At 36.7% G+C, this 18191-nt stretch overlaps 1 protein-coding gene across 2 annotated transcripts in view; it reads left to right on the plus strand.

Moving 5' to 3' along the window:
* Positions 1-889: 889 nt before the first annotated feature.
* MTARC2 (mitochondrial amidoxime reducing component 2) overlaps positions 890-18191 on the plus strand; it is a 90091-nt gene continuing 72789 nt past the window's right edge. For both annotated transcript variants that reach the window (XM_053709364.1, XM_053709365.1), the window contains exon 1: positions 890-1237. In XM_053709364.1, coding sequence (XP_053565339.1) covers positions 990-1237 — 248 coding nt within the window. In that variant the 5' untranslated portion in view covers positions 890-989. The remainder of the gene's footprint in view (positions 1238-18191) is intronic.

An 18191-nucleotide genomic window follows, 5' to 3' on the forward strand; every position in this document is an offset into this window, starting at 1 on the left:
CTCACCCACATTTCATCCTGCATTTAGCTGATCAATGTCAAATACCATATCATCCAATCGTTGCATGCCCCACATGGCGTCCAGCTTGTGGGGCACTTGTCATTTTTGGACCAAATAGAAATCTGACCATAAATAAAAAGAGCTCAACTTGGAACAAACAATAGCATAATCACTTGTTCTATGGCTAGTTAACACCCAAGAAGCAGCCTCTTTTATTTCATCATTTTTATTTCATGATTTATATAGAGAATAGAATTTTAAACAACATTCCAATTTACTTCTATTATCTAATTTACTTTATTCTTTAGATATCCGTTGTTGAAGAAATAGCAATGCACATGGGTGAGCCAATCACACAAGGCATATATGTGCAGCCACCAATCAGCAGCTACTGAGCATATCTAGATATGCCTTTCAGCAAAGGATAGCAAGAGAATTAAGCAAATTAGATAATAGAAGTAAATTAGAAAGTTGTTTAAAATTGCATGCTCTTTCTAAATCATGAAAGAAAAAAATTGGGTTTCATGTCCCTTTAAAGCAGTTCCCTTTCTCTTGTTTCATTTTAGTATCTTAAGTACAATTTACTTTAAAAAAATAAATTAAAAAAAATATTCTTTTCCCTTTTAACCTTAAGGCACGTTCTGCAGAAAAATGCTTAATCATGTTAGCAAATACCTGAGTTTACTTAAAAAAACGGGGCTGTTCCCTTATATTTAACTAATAAGGAGACTGTCAGAATGTGATTTCCATTTGTTTTCAAAGATTGTTGGATGTATAAAAGGAATGTAAAGGGTTAACAAAACAAAAGGCGGGCAGACATTTCTGGGACAGCAGCCAATCTAAACTCAATAAAAAAAAACCTTTTTCTTTCTTGTGCTGCAGACTGAATTATACTGTGGTTAGATTAAAATGCTGTGAGCAGTGACCTTTATTACAGACACACATAGGGTCTATAGCTTTTCAAGTCCCACAGGCCATCTCTGTGACCTATGTCGCTGACTATGGAGGCTTTGTCCAGGCATCGTACTCTCATACTCTGTGCAGCGGCTTTTGGAGCCTCTGTGGCAGTTGGATGGTTTTTGTGTGCAAGTAAAAAGAAGTCGAAGAAAAGGAAACTGCAGAAAGTGGGAGAAGTGTCACAACTTTTCATCCATCCTATCAAGTCCATGAGAGGTGTGTCACTCTCAGAAGCAGAATGCGAAGAGTTTGGCTTGAAAAATGGGAACCTCAAAGACAGGTAATGACCTTTCACACCTGATAGTTCTATGGTTGTGCATTAGTTTCTGTGCTACTAATAAAGAAATGTGCTCACCATAGTTGCCTATTACAGAGCATGAGTCATATTAAAGGGACACTCAATCAAAATTAAACTTTCATTATTGAGATAGAGCATGCCATTTTAAACAACTTTCCAATTTACTTCCATTAACAAAATGTGCACAGTCTTTTTATATTTAAACTTTTTGAGTCACCAGCTCCCTCTGAGCATGTGCAAGAATAAGTGTGTATGCATTTGTGAATGGCTAATGGCTGTCACATGGTACGTGTATGCATTTGTGATTGGCTGATGGTTGTCACATGGTACAAGGGAGTGGAAAAAGACATAACTTTTAAAATTGTCAGAAAAAAAATCTACTACTCATTTGAAGTTCAGACTAAATGCTATTGTATTGTCTTGTTATCTTGAATTTGTTGATTATGCAAATCTACTGTGTTGACTGGTCCTTTAAGTTCTTAGGTGTGCACTATACTCAGGCAGGCATTTGTACACCATGCATTTACCATCTGCAGACATAAGAGATGTGCCTAAAGTATGCAACAAATATGATTACTTACTGTACATGCACTCTGCGGCAGCAATGTTTACTACAATGTTTTGAGCAATGTTATACAAGCACTCCTGCCTTAGAGTGCTACAGACATATGTATGCTCCTGAGCTCCTATGAACCAACCTAGGTTTACTCTTCAACAACCGATACCAAGAGAACAAAAGTGAATTTGAGAACAGAAGTAACTAGGCACGTTATTTTAAATTGCACGCTCTCTCTAAACCATGAATATGTATTTTTGACTTTACTGTGTCCCTTTAAATATGTACATGTGCATTGGATTTGAGTTATTATAGGCAAATAGAAAGTAGTTTTATTGCACCCAGATAATAAAATGTGTTTCATTTAATAGTTATACAGTATGTATTACTCCTTGTAACAAAGTGCAGGACAATAAAAGAAAAACACCTGAACAAGGATACCTGATTTAATTCTGGTGAGAAGAAGTAGATTTAGGATTCATTTGTGTAAGCAATTATTTTAAATCAAACAAGATGCATTTTTATTTATGTTGTCCTTTTTAATTGAGTAATCTATTTATTTAATTTTGAGTAGCAACTGCAGACTTGTGCCCTCCACAAAAATACATGACAACCTATAGGTGGCTGCGCACAGGTAACAGGTGGGAAAACACAGTGGTCTCAGAACCTCAACCTAGTTACCGCACTTGAGCAATGATTGTATGCCCTTGGCTGCCAGTAACACACAAAGCAATGATTATGCCTCTTTGGCTGCCAGTAACACTCACAGAGCAGTATTCTAACACCCGCAGACTGCCAAAAACACATAAAACAGGGATTTTTTTTTAACCATCCTTGGATGCCAGTGACATATAAAGTCGTATGAGTGAGATGTCTACTCTTTCTGGACTGTATGTGTAACGTACTGAGATATAGGAGGCCTTTAACATGCAGCTGCCATTCAGGAAATATACTGGACTATCCAGCTGAATACTAAACACCAGGCGTCTCAGCTTGTTCCTTGTTTACTTTAAATGAACCATTTGCTCAGTATTAATCTGGCTTCTTTGTAGTCTGAATGATTCAATAATCTAAGTAGAATTTAAAGATGTGTTGCAACAAATTCCTGTTCAGCTTGTAAATTGCTGCCAAAAAACCTAAACTAAAAACTTGATCAAGCCTATAGCACAAACAAGCACACCAATCAGAAGTGAGGCGTGTACACATTTATTAGTATTGGAACTTTAGGTAAGAAATCAGCTGCAAATGAGATTAACATACTAGAGTTAGAAAATTTATAGTGACAACTGTCATGATTTAGATAGGGCATGTCATTTTATACAACTTTCCTATTTACTTTTATCATCAATTTTGCTTTGTTCTCCTGGTATTATTAGTTTAAAGCTAAACCTAGGTAGGCTCATATGCTCATTTCTAAGCCCTTGAAGGCCGCCTCTTATCTCAGTGCATTTTAACAGTTTTTCACAACTAGAGGGCATTAGTTCATGTGTGCCATATAGATAACATAGTGCTCACGCCCGTGGAGTTACCTAGGAGTCAGCACTGATTAGCTAAAATGCAAGTTTGTCAAAAGAGCGGAAATAAAGGGGGCAGCCTGCAGAAGCTTAGGTAAAAAGTAATCACAGAGGTTAAAAAAATATATAACTGTGTTGGTTATGCAAAACTGGGGACTGGGTAATAAAGGGATTATCTATCTTTTTAAACAATACTAATTCTGGTGTAGACTGTCCCTTTAAGTGACAGCAGTGAGAGTGATATTTTAAAGGGACATTATAACACACTTTTTTTCATTACTAATCCTAGGTAACTATGTAGTTGATTACAATCTTGCGCTTGTTTTTGGTAGATAGCGATTTCTAAACTTCGTAATGTATTGTCAGTGTGTTTTCCCAGTGATCACAATCCCAAAAATGCTTCTGCTCAGAACTGTAACCTCCTGAAAACAACATAAAATCATTAATTGCATCGTTATTCTGCCAGTTTCATAATCTAAAATTCAAAAGTGCAGGATTAATGCCAAACTGAATGACAATACCTGGGGTTTAGTGATTACATCACAGGTTGAGAGGCCCCCTGTATGTAGGTTGCCACCTGTCTAGGAGTGACCCGGACAGTTCAGGCTTCCATTTGTGTGTCCGGGTTTGAAGCTGAGTCAGGTCCTAACATGCAAATGTCCAGGTTTGGTAGGAAACAGCCACAGCCAAAAAGGTGACATTGTGCATTTGCAACATACTGCACATCCTTACAGTTATTTATCTCTTGCATGTGTGTGTCTTTGTGTGGGAGTGTGAATGAGTGTTTATAAGTGTGTATGTGTGTGTAAATGTCTTTGTTGATGAGTGTTTGTGTGTCTGTTTGTCAGTGTCTTCCTTTGTGTGTGAGCCTGTGTGTGAAAGAGTATGTGTATTTGTGTGTGTGCGAGAGAGAGTGTGTGTAAGAGAAAATGTTTGCGAGTGTGTGAGAGATTATGTGTGAGTAAGTATGTTTTAGTGTGTTAGAGTGTGTGTGAGAATGTGAGTGTGTGAGAGAGTGTGTGTTAGAGTGTGTGTGAGGATGTGTGTGTGAGAGTGTGTTAGAGTGTGTGTGAGAATGTGAGTGTGTGAGAGATTATGTGTGAGTAAGTATGTTTTAGTGTGTTAGAGTGGGTGTGAGAATGTGTGTGAGAGAGTGTGTGTGAGTAAGTATGTTTTAGTGTGTTAGTGTGTGTGTGAGAATGTGAGTGTGTGTGAGTAAGTATGTTTTAGTGTGTTAGAGTGTGTGTGAGAATGTGAGAGAGTGTGTGTTAGAGTGTGTGTGAGAATGTGAGTGTGTGAGAGATTATGTGTGAGTAAGTATGTTTTAGTGTGTTAGTGTGTGTGTGAGAATGTGTGTGTGAGTAAGTATGTTTTAGTGTGTATCTAAGCCTCTGCAAACTGCCCCTTTATTTCAGTTCTTTTGACAGACTTGCAGTTTAGCCAATCACTGCCTGCTCCCAGATAACTTCACGTGCACGAGCACAGTGTTATCTATATGATATACATGAACTAACACCCTCTAGTGGTGAAAAACTGTTCAAATGCATTCTGAAAAGAGGTGGCCTTCAAGGTCTAAGAAATTAGCATATGAACCTCCTAGATTAAGCTTTCAACTAAGAATACCAAGAGAACAAAGCAAAATTGGTGATAAAAGTAAATTGGAAAATTGTTTAAAATTACATGCTCTATCTGAATCATGAAAGTTTATTTTGGCCTAGACTGTCCCTTTAAAACTGCATGATCTGTCTAAATTGTGATAGTCTAATGTTGACATTAGTTTCCCTTTAAAGGGACATGAAACTCAAAATATTTCTTCTTCAATAATTCAAAGAATACATTTGTAAACAACTTTACAATTTACTTTTATCATCAAATTTGCTTCATTCTCTTGTTATCCTTTCTTGAATAAGCAGTAATGCACTACTGAGAGCTAAATGAACACCTATCATTGCACAACCTACCCCCTTCGCTGCGCTAGGTTCAATGCCGTGACTATCGGCATGAGAACAAGACTCCCATTGGATCCTATGGAAGTGCGCTCTCATGAGCGCAAAGCTTCCATGCAATGCGAAGGCGAGGTCGTGTTCGCATTTGCGCTCCACTCTTAATCTGACCCTTTATAAGGTAGGTATAAATTATGTTTTCTTTCATATACAGTATCTCACAAAAGTGAGTACACCCCTCACATTTTTGTAGATATTTTATTATATCTTTTCATGTGACAACACTGCAGAAATTACACTTTGCAGCAATGTAATGAGTGTACAGCCTGTATAACAGTGTAAATTTGCTGTCCTGTGAAACCGCTGAATGGTCTTGCCCACCGTGCTGCAGCTCAGTTTCAGGGTCTTGCCGATCTTCTTATAGCCTAGGCCATCTTTATGTAGAGCAACAATTATTTCTTTCAGATCCTCAGAGAGTTCTTTGCCATGAAGTGCCATGTTGAACTTCCAGTGACCAGTATGAGAGAGTGTGAGAGCGATAACACCAAATTTAACACATCTGCTCCCCATTCACACCTGAGACCTTGTAACCCTAATGAGTCACATGACACCGGGGAGGTAAAATGGCTATTTAGGCCCAAATTGGACATTTCCACTTAAGGGTGTATTCACTTTTGTTGCCAACAGTTTAGACATTAATGGATGTGTGTTGAGTTACTTTGAGGAGACAGCAAATTTACACTGTCATACAGGCTGTACACTCACTACTTTACATTGTAGCAAAGTGTCATTTCTTCAGTGTTGTCACATGAAAAGATATAATAACATATTTACAAAAAGGTGAGGGGTGTACTCACTTTTGTGAGATACTGTAGGTGGTGAGAGTCCACAATCCTTTACTCCTGGGAAAATAATACCCAGGCAGTGAATCCACAAGTAATTAGGGCGGAACTAGCAAAAAAGATGTAGAACTCAAATAATACAGCTCTTTTTTTCACAATAGTAGAGTATTATAACAAAATATCAATATAAAAAATGCAAATATAAACAGAAAAAACAAAGAAAAAACTTCAAGAGACAACAGCTTGAAGGATTTTCCTACCAAACGACACTTTAGAAGAAGTAAAAATACAGAAAAATATGAATAAAGTAAAAAGAGACAACAAAGAGACTATCTAAAAATCTACAGAGGCCTCATTCTTAAAAACCGAAGAAGTAGCAACCGACCTAGTAAAATGGAAAGTAAAACAATAAGGAGACTTATCTACCTCCAAGAAAACATAAGCCAAAAAAAAAAGAAACAGCCTTAGCTTTATGACCCTTCCTACAGCCAACAAAATGAACAAACAAGCAAAAAGTTGCCTGCAAATAGAACTTAAATGCTTAGAATTAGGAGAAAAAAAGAGGGATACAAATGTCCCTACTCATATAGGGCTAGACAACTGGAGAGGTAGTTTGTGCTCCCGCTCGCGTGATAACTTTGCTAGAACTAAGCTTTTAGCACACGTCGGGTAGCGCACATATTACAAGTTGAAAGCAAAATGTTTTTGTACTTGCGCTAACCCAATGCCCGCAAAAAGCCAAAGTTTGAATATCGCTAATTCCCCCATAGACTTCAATGGAGAGTGAAAAGTGGAAAGGGAAAAGTGGAATATATCTAACACCCTTACTCGCGCACAAACCCAATTGCATACAAAACCGATCGCATTTTCTCAAGTGTCCTAACTCGAATGAAATATGAATATTTCACATTCCAATGTTCTTCACATAGAAGAATATGTTCTATTTATTCATAAATATATACTACAGGGAGTGCAGAATTATTAGGCAAATTAGTATTTTGACCACATCATCCTCTTTATGCATGTTGTCTTACTCCAAGCTGTATAGGCTCGAAAGCCTACTACCAATTAAGCATATTAGGTGATGTGCATCTCTGTAATGAGAAGGGGTGTGGTCTAATGACATCAACACCCTATATCAGGTGTGCATAATTATTAGGCAACTTCCTTTCCTTTGGCAAAATGGGTCAAAAGAAGGACTTGACAGGCTCAGAAAAGTCAAAAATAGTGAGATATCTTGCAGAGGGATGCAGCACTCTTAAAATTGCAAAGCTTCTGAAGCGTGATCATCGAACAATCAAGCGTTTCATTCAAAATAGTCAACAGGGTCGCAAGAAGCGTGTGGAAAAACCAAGGCGCAAAATAACTGCCCATGAACTGAGAAAAGTCAAGCGTGCAGCTGCCAAGATGCCACTTGCCACCAGTTTGGCCATATTTCAGAGCTGCAACATCACTGGAGTGCCCAAAAGCACAAGGTGTGCAATACTCAGAGACATGGCCAAGGTAAGAAAGGCTGAAAGACGACCACCACTGAACAAGACACACAAGCTGAAACGTCAAGACTGGGCCAAGAAATATCTCAAGACTGATTTTTCTAAGGTTTTATGGACTGATGAAATGAGGGTGAGTCTTGATGGGCCAGATGGATGGGCCCGTGGCTGGATTGGTAAAGGGCAGAGAGCTCCAGTCCGACTCAGACGCCAGCAAGGTGGAGGTGGAGTACTGGTTTGGGCTGGTATCATCAAAGATGAGCTTGTGGGGCCTTTTCGGGTTGAGGATGGAGTCAAGCTCAACTCCCAGTCCTACTGCCAGTTTCTGGAAGACACCTTCTTCAAGCAGTGGTACAGGAAGAAGTCTGCATCCTTCAAGAAAAACATAATTTTCATGCAGGACAATGCTCCATCACACGCGTCCAAGTACTCCACAGCGTGGCTGGCAAGAAAGGGTATAAAAGAAGAAAATCTAATGACATGGCCTCCTTGTTCACCTGATCTGAACCCCATTGAGAACCTGTGGTCCATCATCAAATGTGAGATTTACAAGGAGGGAAAACAGTACACCTCTCTGAACAGTGTCTGGGAGGCTGTGGATGCTGCTGCACGCAATGTTGATGGTGGACAGAATCCATGGATGGCAGGCTTTTAAGTGTCCTTGCAAAGAAAGGTGGCTATATTGGTCACTGATTTGTTTTTGTTTTGTTTTTGAATGTCAGAAATGTATATTTGTGAATGTTGAGATGTTATATTGGTTTCACTGGTAAAAATAAATAATTGAAATGGGTATATATTTGTTTTTGTTAAGTTGCCTAATAATTATGCACAGTAATAGTCACCTGCACACACAGATATCCCCCTAAAATAGCTATAACTAAAAACAAACTAAAAACTACTTCCAAAACTTTTCAGCTTTGATATTAATGAGTTTTTTGGGTTCATTGAGAACATGGTTGTTGTTCAATAATAAAATTAATCCTCAAAAATACAACTTGCCTAATAATTCTGCACTCCCTGTATATATATATATATATATATATATATATATATATATACACACTGTATATATGTGTGTATATATAAATATATATATATATAAATATATATATATAACCCAGTAGCTCGCGAACCTGTGGGTGATGTGCTGTCATTCTCCCCTCTGCCACTTCTCACATTGCACTAACCCGGAGCTGAGGAGCTTGCTGCTTTGCCTGACTTTCAGTTACTCTGCTGTGCTTGGTTCCCAGCACTTAAGGATTGAATTATCCCTCTCAAAACGGTTTATCTTCTATTGGAGAGGTGCTGATTTTGCCTGGAGAGAGAGCGACTGCTGGTAAAGTGAGGACATCCTTTCTGAATAACTACAGAGGCTTTATGCCCTCCCGTGCTCTTTCCATACCTCTTATGAGTTAAGGTTAAAAAGTGAGTGTCCATTTTACATCTTCTTTCTTTTGCATCTAACTTCACCTTACATACTACACCAGAGAGAATTTTTGTTGCTGTGCGCCCTTCCCTCTTTTGTTTCAGATTCCCCTTGGGATCTCTCCTGTTTTGGCGAAATTCCACTTTGTTTTTAGGATTAGGCTGCGAGTGAACTTGGATACCTCTTCTCCTATCCCCAATAGATCTGAACTATTTTTTGGGGTCCAAATTGAAAGGAGGCCTGACATATCAGGTTTATTTCTGATACTCTAGGTTTTGGACTACATAGGATATAGCACTGTATATATATATATAAATAAAATAAAAAATTGTCCGCACCAAAGGAGTTAATATAAACACATTTGAGCTAACAGCAGCAGCTTAAAAAAATGTTTTGTTAGCTGGCGCTGGTGCACACCAATTTAATTATAAATGTAGTTGAAAAATAAAAAAAGGGAGACAAAAAAGTATATTTCTATTAATTCAAAAGGTAATTGTATATTTCCTTAGTGAAACTAGGGTCAAAATGAATTCCCCTTATAAACAAGGTATATACACAAACGCTAAACCTCTCGATTATTTTGCTTCGGTATAGCTCACCATAAAGGGTATATAGAAGCCTATGCGTATTCCTAAAGCACCCATACAAATTTTTCAAAGTTTTCAGTCCCTCACAATGAAAGGCAGCGTTCTACCACTTCGGCGTACTATCCCACCACCTTCCACAGTGGTTTCAGGTATTGCCTGTGTTTGGATTCTGTTCGTTATTAGTTTTGTCCTTGTATTGAAGTAATTACCCCATTTGGATGCTGGTTTTCTGTTCCCCATCTCATCTCTCCTGCAGGGATAATTATAGTACTAGTCCGTTAAACAGGGTCCCTGGTGGTGTGACCACCATGGTTTCAGCTCAATCACACCGCTGGTAATATTTACCAGTGAGACTCCATCTTCAAAGGGTTGTGGACAGAACTATGCACTCCCCTCATTTACCACATAAAGCCTCTAGTGAGACACCACCCCTTCCTCCTTCTATTTCTGTCCAGCCTGCTAGGTGGACAGGGCTAGGAGTCCCTCTCTGTGCTTTCCTTCTGGGCTATGAAATATTCCCTTCCTTGGATGGCTTACCTTGGCCGCATACTAGAGCTGGTGATCTTCCCAGCTGTTTAACGCCCTTATTCTGGTGACCGCTGTCACTGTTGTGGCGATAGGTGGTGAAAAAACGTTCCCTACGGTTTCCTTGTGGGGGCCGCCATGTTACCGTGATGTCATTGGTAAGGGACATCGCGGGGGCCACGTCTGAGGGCTGTCATTTTCGCATGCGTGTGTAAATCCATTGAAGCCTTGGCTAGGTCTTAAATTTCTAGCGTTCCTGTTTTTCTCCCCATGAAGATTTCTGCACTTTAAAGCCGCATTTGGTGTTTGCCGTTTCTGCATTCCGGTGAGTGCTCGTTTATAGCACTTCATCTTTTGAAAAAGGGATTGTTTTTAATAAGCTTCTACGACTTAATATATATGTTATGTATATCCAGCATTATCATGGATTATGAGAGTGATCAACCTCGGCTTCAGCCTTAACCCATTACAGCCCAGGAGAAATCAGGGGCAACTAACTATAAGGTATGATTTTTTTTACCTATTTAATATTACATACTATTTATTTATGGCTGGTTCTGCCTCTTTCTTAGAAATACTGCCCAGCCTATGCCCACATGTTCCATTTGTGCTAACCCTTGCTGGCAAGACAAGAAACTTTGTAAAGTGTGTATTGGGCAGATTTATGGTGGAAGCTTTTCTGATTCACCTGAGGACTCTATGGATAATTTGCAACATCTATTGTGCCTCTGATGGTAAAGATTTTGAATCTGACTAACCTATGGTATTTGACACTGCAAATATTTCTAAGTTTATTAAAGGGTTTAAGAGTTCCCTGGGCATTGAAGATGAACTGTCTCAAGTATCATCTGATTGGTTTAAAGTTTTGCACCAGACAAGTATTCCCCTGTTTCTAATGCTTTAAAGTTTATATATTCAAATATTTTTGCAAGATCTGTAAAGCAGCTTTGGATATCTGAAAAAATATATAAGAATGTTTCCCTTGGAAAAACCTTTGCATATCCAATTTGCTACTCCTCCTAAAGTTGATGCTGCAATCTCTAGATTATCAAAAGATGGTGTTTCCCATTTTTATGATGCTGGATCTTTTACAGATGTAATGGATAAAAGAATGGAAGGAATTTTTCTCCATCAGGGAGTCTTATTTCATTATAGGCAGAGCTATCTATCTACAGGCTGTATACTATTCATTGTGTAATAATATGAGTACTATCTATTTGCAAGCTGTATACTATTCATTGTGTAATAATATGAGTACTATCTATTTGCAAGCTGTATACTTTTCATTGTGTAATAATATAAGGAGTACTATCTATTTGCAAGCTGTATACTATTCATTGTGTAATAATATAAGGAGTACTATCTATTTGCAAGCTGTATACTATTCATTGTGTAATAATATAAGGAGTACTATCTATTTGCAAGCTGTATACTATTCATTGTGTAATAATATAAGGAGTACTATCTATTTGCAAGCTGTATACTATTCATTGTGTAATAATATAAGGAGTACTATCTATTTGCAAGCTGTATACTATTCATTGTGTAATAATATAAGGAGTACTATCTATTTGCAAGCTGTATACTATTCATTGTGTAATAATATAAGGAGTACTATCTATTTGCAAGCTGTATACTTTTCATTGTGTGATAATATAAACAGGACTATCTATCTGCAAGCTGTATACTACTCATTGTGTGATAATATAAACAGGACTATCTATCTGCAAGCTGTATACTACTCATTGTGTGATAATATAAACAGGACAATCTATCTGCAAGCTGTATACTACTCATTGTGTGATAATATAAAGTTTTAAGCACAATTACAAACATGTAAAATGTATTTCAACTTCTTTTTTGGTGGAAACATTGTTTTCATTTTTCAAGGCTTTTGTTAAGTCTGATAGTAGATACTAGTACTGGTTAATATTGGTAGTATTTATTCTTACCTTGTTGTTTCTCTGTTTTAAAGCTCTAGGTTTTTTCCGTGGTCTAATTTTTCACCCATGCCCCTTTTTAATCGCCTGCCTTTAATTAGCTAAGGAGCATTTAGGAGACACACCCTGATTGATTTTCTCATGTTTGTACTTGTTTAAAAAAAAAGTGATTTTAGAGTATGAAGCCTTTTTACTTTTTGAGTTTGTTATTTATATTTATGGGTTAGAATATATCATTTGCATTTATCTTTTTGTTTTGAGTTTTTAATAGTTAGACTTTGTTTTATACAAAAAGTACCTGCTTCCAACAGGAATTCAGAATTATATTCTACCCTGGCTGGGCTTTAACTGTTCAACCTCCATCCTGATATATTTTCTTTTTACCTTGGCTACAGGGCCGCCACTAGAAATTTTGGGGCCCCTGACTCAACTATTGATCAGGCCCCCCCCCCCTCCTTTGACATGTGCAATTTTTGACCAAGTGACTAAAACGTATATGCACTTTATTCTTAATTGTCTATTTAAACTTGGAAATGTTGTAAAGGTAGTAACATACATACACACAGACACACTCATACACTGAAACACACAAACACACTAACACATAAGGATTCACATATAGACACTCTAGCAGACACGCAAAGAAACACACTCAGACACAGAAACCCAAACAGACACTTAGCACTTGTTTACATTGACCTGACAAGTAATGAGGTAAACTACAGTTTTGTAAAAAAAGGAGATTTAGAAAACAAAATATGGAGTTCTGATTATCTTTTTGTAAAGGAAGATGACAACTAAATTATGACAACAGCATGCAGTGGCTGAAAGGAAGGGCCCTGAACTGCCTAAACAATAATTTAAAGGTTAAATGGTGGAGTGGTTACTTCCGGAAAGGTCTTGTTAGTCTCAAAGTCTGTAGAAAGATGTGAATAATTAGTAGTAAGGTCAAAATGTCCTAAAAAGGAACAGACAATGGACACACACACACACACACACACACACAAACTCAAACTTGCACATACACCCAAGGAAACACCGACAGAGACAGCCTCAGAAAACACACAAAGACATATAGACACATACACACACAGAGACACCCACAGAAAACACACAAAGACATACACACACACAGAGAGACAACCACATGAAAAACACAGAAAGACATACATACACATACCCTCACTGAGACATCCACAGAAAACACACAAAGACATACACACACCCTCACAGAGACACCCACAGAAAACACAGACATACATACATACACACAAACACCCATAGAAAAAGCTCAAAGACATATGCACACACCCTCACAGACATCCACAGAAAATGCACAAAGACATACACACCCACCACCCACCCTCACAGAGTGACCCACAGATAAAAAATACATATACATAGAGACACAAACCAAAGCACAAAGACATAAACACATGCACCCACAGAAACACTCACAGGAGGAAACATTTATGCACCTTGCATCCCCTAAATCAACAGTGTGGGACATGCATGATAAAAAAAAAATGCAGAAATTAAGAGATCACTTTTTAAAGAATCATATTTGTAAATGTGCAAACAAAAATAATTCTGTGAATTCAAAATTGTACATTAATGAGCTGGGTAGATGGCTAGATGAAGAAAAGTACCTTTAAAGGGTTGACATATGTTTGTTTGTTTTTTTCCCCATTTTCCCCAACCAAGAGCACCACTTCAAATATAGTGTACAAATGTTCCCATCTGTCAGCTGTACTTATGGATTTTGAAAATGCTGTACTCTATATGGTCTTGGTGGGACCATAAGCTGTGGTACTCATAACATTAGATCTGGTTAAATGCAGGATTTAGGCTTGTTGGTATGCATTTCAAAACTAAGCCAGCTGTAGTGTAAACTGAACAGTTTTAAGTTAACCTGTCTCATTTCAAACACTGAGCAATCTTAGTCTGAGAGTATAAAATTTTATGCAGATGTAAAAATCTTAGATAAAATGCCTCCTTGCATCTGGAAAGTCCTTGCATAAAGGGGCAGTAAACTGGAATGTAATATATATATATATATATATATATATATATACAGGGAGTGCAGAATTATTAGGCAAGTTGTATTTTTGAGGATTCATTTTATTATTGAACAACAACCATGTTCTCAATGAACCCAAAAAACTCATTAATATCAAAGCTGAATATTTTTGGAAGTAGTTTTTAGTTTGTTTTTAGTTTTAGCTATTTAAGGGGGATATCTGTGTGTGCAGGTGACTATTACTGTGCATAATTATTAGGCAACTTAACAAAAACAAATATATACCCATTTCAATTATTTATTTTTACCAGTGAAACCAATATAACATCTCAACATTCACAAATATACATTTCTGACATTCAAAAACAAAACAAAAACAAATCAGTGACCAATATAGCCACCTTTCTTTGCAAGGACACTCAAAAGCCTGCCATCCATGGATTCTGTCAGTGTTTTGATCTGTTCACCATCAACATTGCATGCAGCAGCAACCACAGCCTCCCAGACACTGTTCAGAGAGGTGTACTGTTTTCCCTCCTTGTAAATCTCACATTTGATGATGGACCACAGGTTCTCAATGGGGTTCAGATCAGGTGAACAAGGAGGCCATGTCATTAGATTTTCTTCTTTTATACCCTTTCTTGCCAGCCACGCTGTGGAGTACTTGGACGCGTGTGATGGAGCATTGTCCTGCATGAAAATCATGTTTTTCTTGAAGGATGCAGACTTCTTCCTGTACCACTGCTTGAAGAAGGTGTCTTCCAGAAACTGGCAGTAGGACTGGGAGTTGAGCTTGACTCCATCCTCAACCCGAAAAGGCCCCACAAGCTCATCTTTGATGATACCAGCCCAAACCAGTACTCCACCTCCACCTTGCTGGCGTCTGAGTCGGACTGGAGCTCTCTGCCCTTTACCAATCCAGCCACGGACCCATCCATCTGGCCCATCAAGACTCACTCTCATTTCATCAGTCCATAAAACCTTAGAAAAATCAGTCTTGAGATATTTCTTGGCCCAGTCTTGACGTTTCAGCTTGTGTGTCTTGTTCAGTGGTGGTCGTCTTTCAGCCTTTCTTACCTTGGCCATGTCTCTGAGTATTGCACACCTTGTGCTTTTGGGCACTCCAGTGATGTTGCAGCTCTGAAATATGGCCAAACTGGTGGCAAGTGGCATCTTGGCAGCTGCACGCTTGACTTTTCTCAGTTCATGGGCAGTTATTTTGCGCTTTGGTTTTTCCACACGCTTCTTGTGACCCTGTTGACTATTTTGAATGAAACGCTTGATTGTTCGATGATCACGCTTCAGAAGCTTTGCAATTTTAAGAGTGCTGCATCCCTCTGCAAGATATCTCACTATTTTTGACTTTTCTGAGCCTGTCAAGTCCTTCTTTTGACCCATTTTGCCAAAGGAAAGGAAGTTGCCTAATAATTATGCACACCTGATATAGGGTGTTGATGTCATTAGACCACACCCCTTCTCATTACAGAGATGCACAACACCTAATATGCTTAATTGGTAGTAGGCTTTCGAGCCTATACAGCTTGGAGTAAGACAACATGCATAAAGAGGATGATGTGGTCAAAATACTCATTTGCCTAATAATTCTGCACTCCCTGTATATAATGCATATCTGCCAAAATGGCATCTACTATTTGTGTATTGAGGAGGAAACATTTCTGCATGGTTTTAAATATAGAATTTCTACAGCATTGTCAAATAATCATAAATACACTGCTGCTAAAAAAATGTGTTTTTATGGACCCCTAGCCCCACCATACAACTACTACCACACTGAAGTTACAATCCAAATTTGCACAAAGAAATAAAAAACATTTGCTAAGTAAGTCCTACCTCCTCTTCAAATGAAAGTGATCTGCCGTCTGACTCACTGGCACACACTGTACAAAGTGCCAAGTCTTTCTCACACTGAGCATAGTGGTTTAGTGCACACTAAGAAATCCTCTCAAATGCTAATACTTTACTCCTTGTAATAACATTTCCCATGCTCAATTAGCACTCTCCTGTAGTACCCACTGGTGGCTGCCAAAATTTTTTTTTTTTTTTTTTTTTGCCTCATGGGTAGGGATGGGCGAATGTTTCGCAACATTCGAAAAACGGCACGAATTTTAACACATTCGTTCGTTCGAATCGAATTTCGAATGTTTACATAACATTCTAACATTCGATTTTCGAATATTCGGTTTCGAATTTTACGATTACATTCGAAAATATTCGAATTCGAAAAATTCGAATTTAGATTGTAATAGTATTTCTAATGCTTTTTCTTTTAATGTAATATTCGAATTATGCAATATTCTAATTCGAAAAATTCGAATTTAGATTGTAATAGTATTTCTAATGCTTTTTCTTTAAATGTAATATTCGAATTATGCAATATTCGAATTCGAAAAATTCGAATTTAGATTGTAATAGTATTTCTAATGCTTTTTCTTTAAATGTAATATTCAAATTATGCAATACGTGTATTCGAATTCGAAAAATTCGAATTTAGATTGTAATAGTATTTCTAATGCTTTTTCTTTAAATGTAATATTCGAATTATGCAATACGTGTATTCGAATTCGAAAAATTCGAATTTAGATTGTAATAGTATTTCTAATGCTTTTTCTTTAAATGTAATATTCGAATTATGCAATATTCGAATTCGAAAAATTCGAATTTAGATTGTAATAGTATTTCTAATGCTTTTTCTTTAAATGTAATATTCGAATTATGCAATATTCGAATTCGAAAAATTCAAATTTAGATTGTAATAGTATTTCTAATGCTTTTTCTTTAAATGTAATATTCGAATTATGCAATATTCGAATTCGAAAAATTCGAATTTAGATTGTAATAGTATTTCTAATGCTTTTTCTTTAAATGTAATATTCGAATTATGCAATATTCGAATTCGAAAAATTCAAATTTAGATTGTAATAGTATTTCTAATGCTTTTTCTTTAAATGTAATATTCGAATTATGCAATACGTGTATTCGAATTCGAAAAATTCGAATTTAGATTGTAATAGTATTTCTAATGCTTTTTCTTTAAATGTAATATTCGAATTATGCAATATTCGAATTCGAAAAATTCGAATTTAGATTGTAATAGTATTTCTAATGCTTTTTCTTTAAATGTAATATTCGAATTATGCAATATGTGTATTCGAATTCGAAAAATTCAAATTTAGATTGTAATAGTATTTCTAATGCTTTTTCTTTAAATGTAATATTCGAATTATGCAATATTCGAATTCGAAAAATTAGAATTTAGATTGTAATAGTATTTCTAATGCTTTTTCTTTAAATGTAATATCCGAATTATGCAATATTCGAATTCGAAAAATTCGAATTTAGATTGTAATAGTATTTCTAATGTTTTTTCTTTAAATGTAATATTCGAATTATGCAATATTCGAATTCGAAAAATTCGAATTTAGATTGTAATAGTATTTCTAATGCTTTTTCTTTAAATGTAATATTAGAATTATGCAATATTCGAATTCGAAAAATTCGAATTTAGATTGTAATAGTATTTCTAATGCTTTTTCTTTAAATGTAATATTCGAATTATGCAATACGTGTATTCGAATTCGAAAAATTCGAATTTAGATTGTAATAGTATTTCTAATGCTTTTAAATGTAATATTCGAATTATGCAATATTCGAATTCAAAAAATTCGAATTTATATTCGAATTCGAAAAATTCGAATTTATATTCGAATTCGAAAAATTCGAATTTCGAATGTAGACATTCGATATAATTATAAACATTCGAATTCGAAAGTGACATTCGAAAACTGTAAATAACATTTGATTTTCGAATTTTTAAGAATATTCGTTCTTATCGACATTCGAATTTAGAATTCGAATTTCGGTAATAACATTCGTTCTACATTCGAAATTCGAAAATTTGCACATTCGCCCATCCCTACTCATGGGGCCCCCCTGGCTCATTGGGCCCCTGACAGGAGTCACCCCTGTCACCCCCTGATAGCGGCCCTGCTTGGCTATGCTTTAACTGTTTAGCCTGCTATGCATTTACTGACTATTTTTTCTATCTAATCTTTTTACCTTCTCTTGCAGATTT

This window comes from Bombina bombina, chromosome 4 (genome assembly GCF_027579735.1).
Source record: "Bombina bombina isolate aBomBom1 chromosome 4, aBomBom1.pri, whole genome shotgun sequence".
Classification (NCBI taxonomy): domain Eukaryota; kingdom Metazoa; phylum Chordata; class Amphibia; order Anura; family Bombinatoridae; genus Bombina; species Bombina bombina.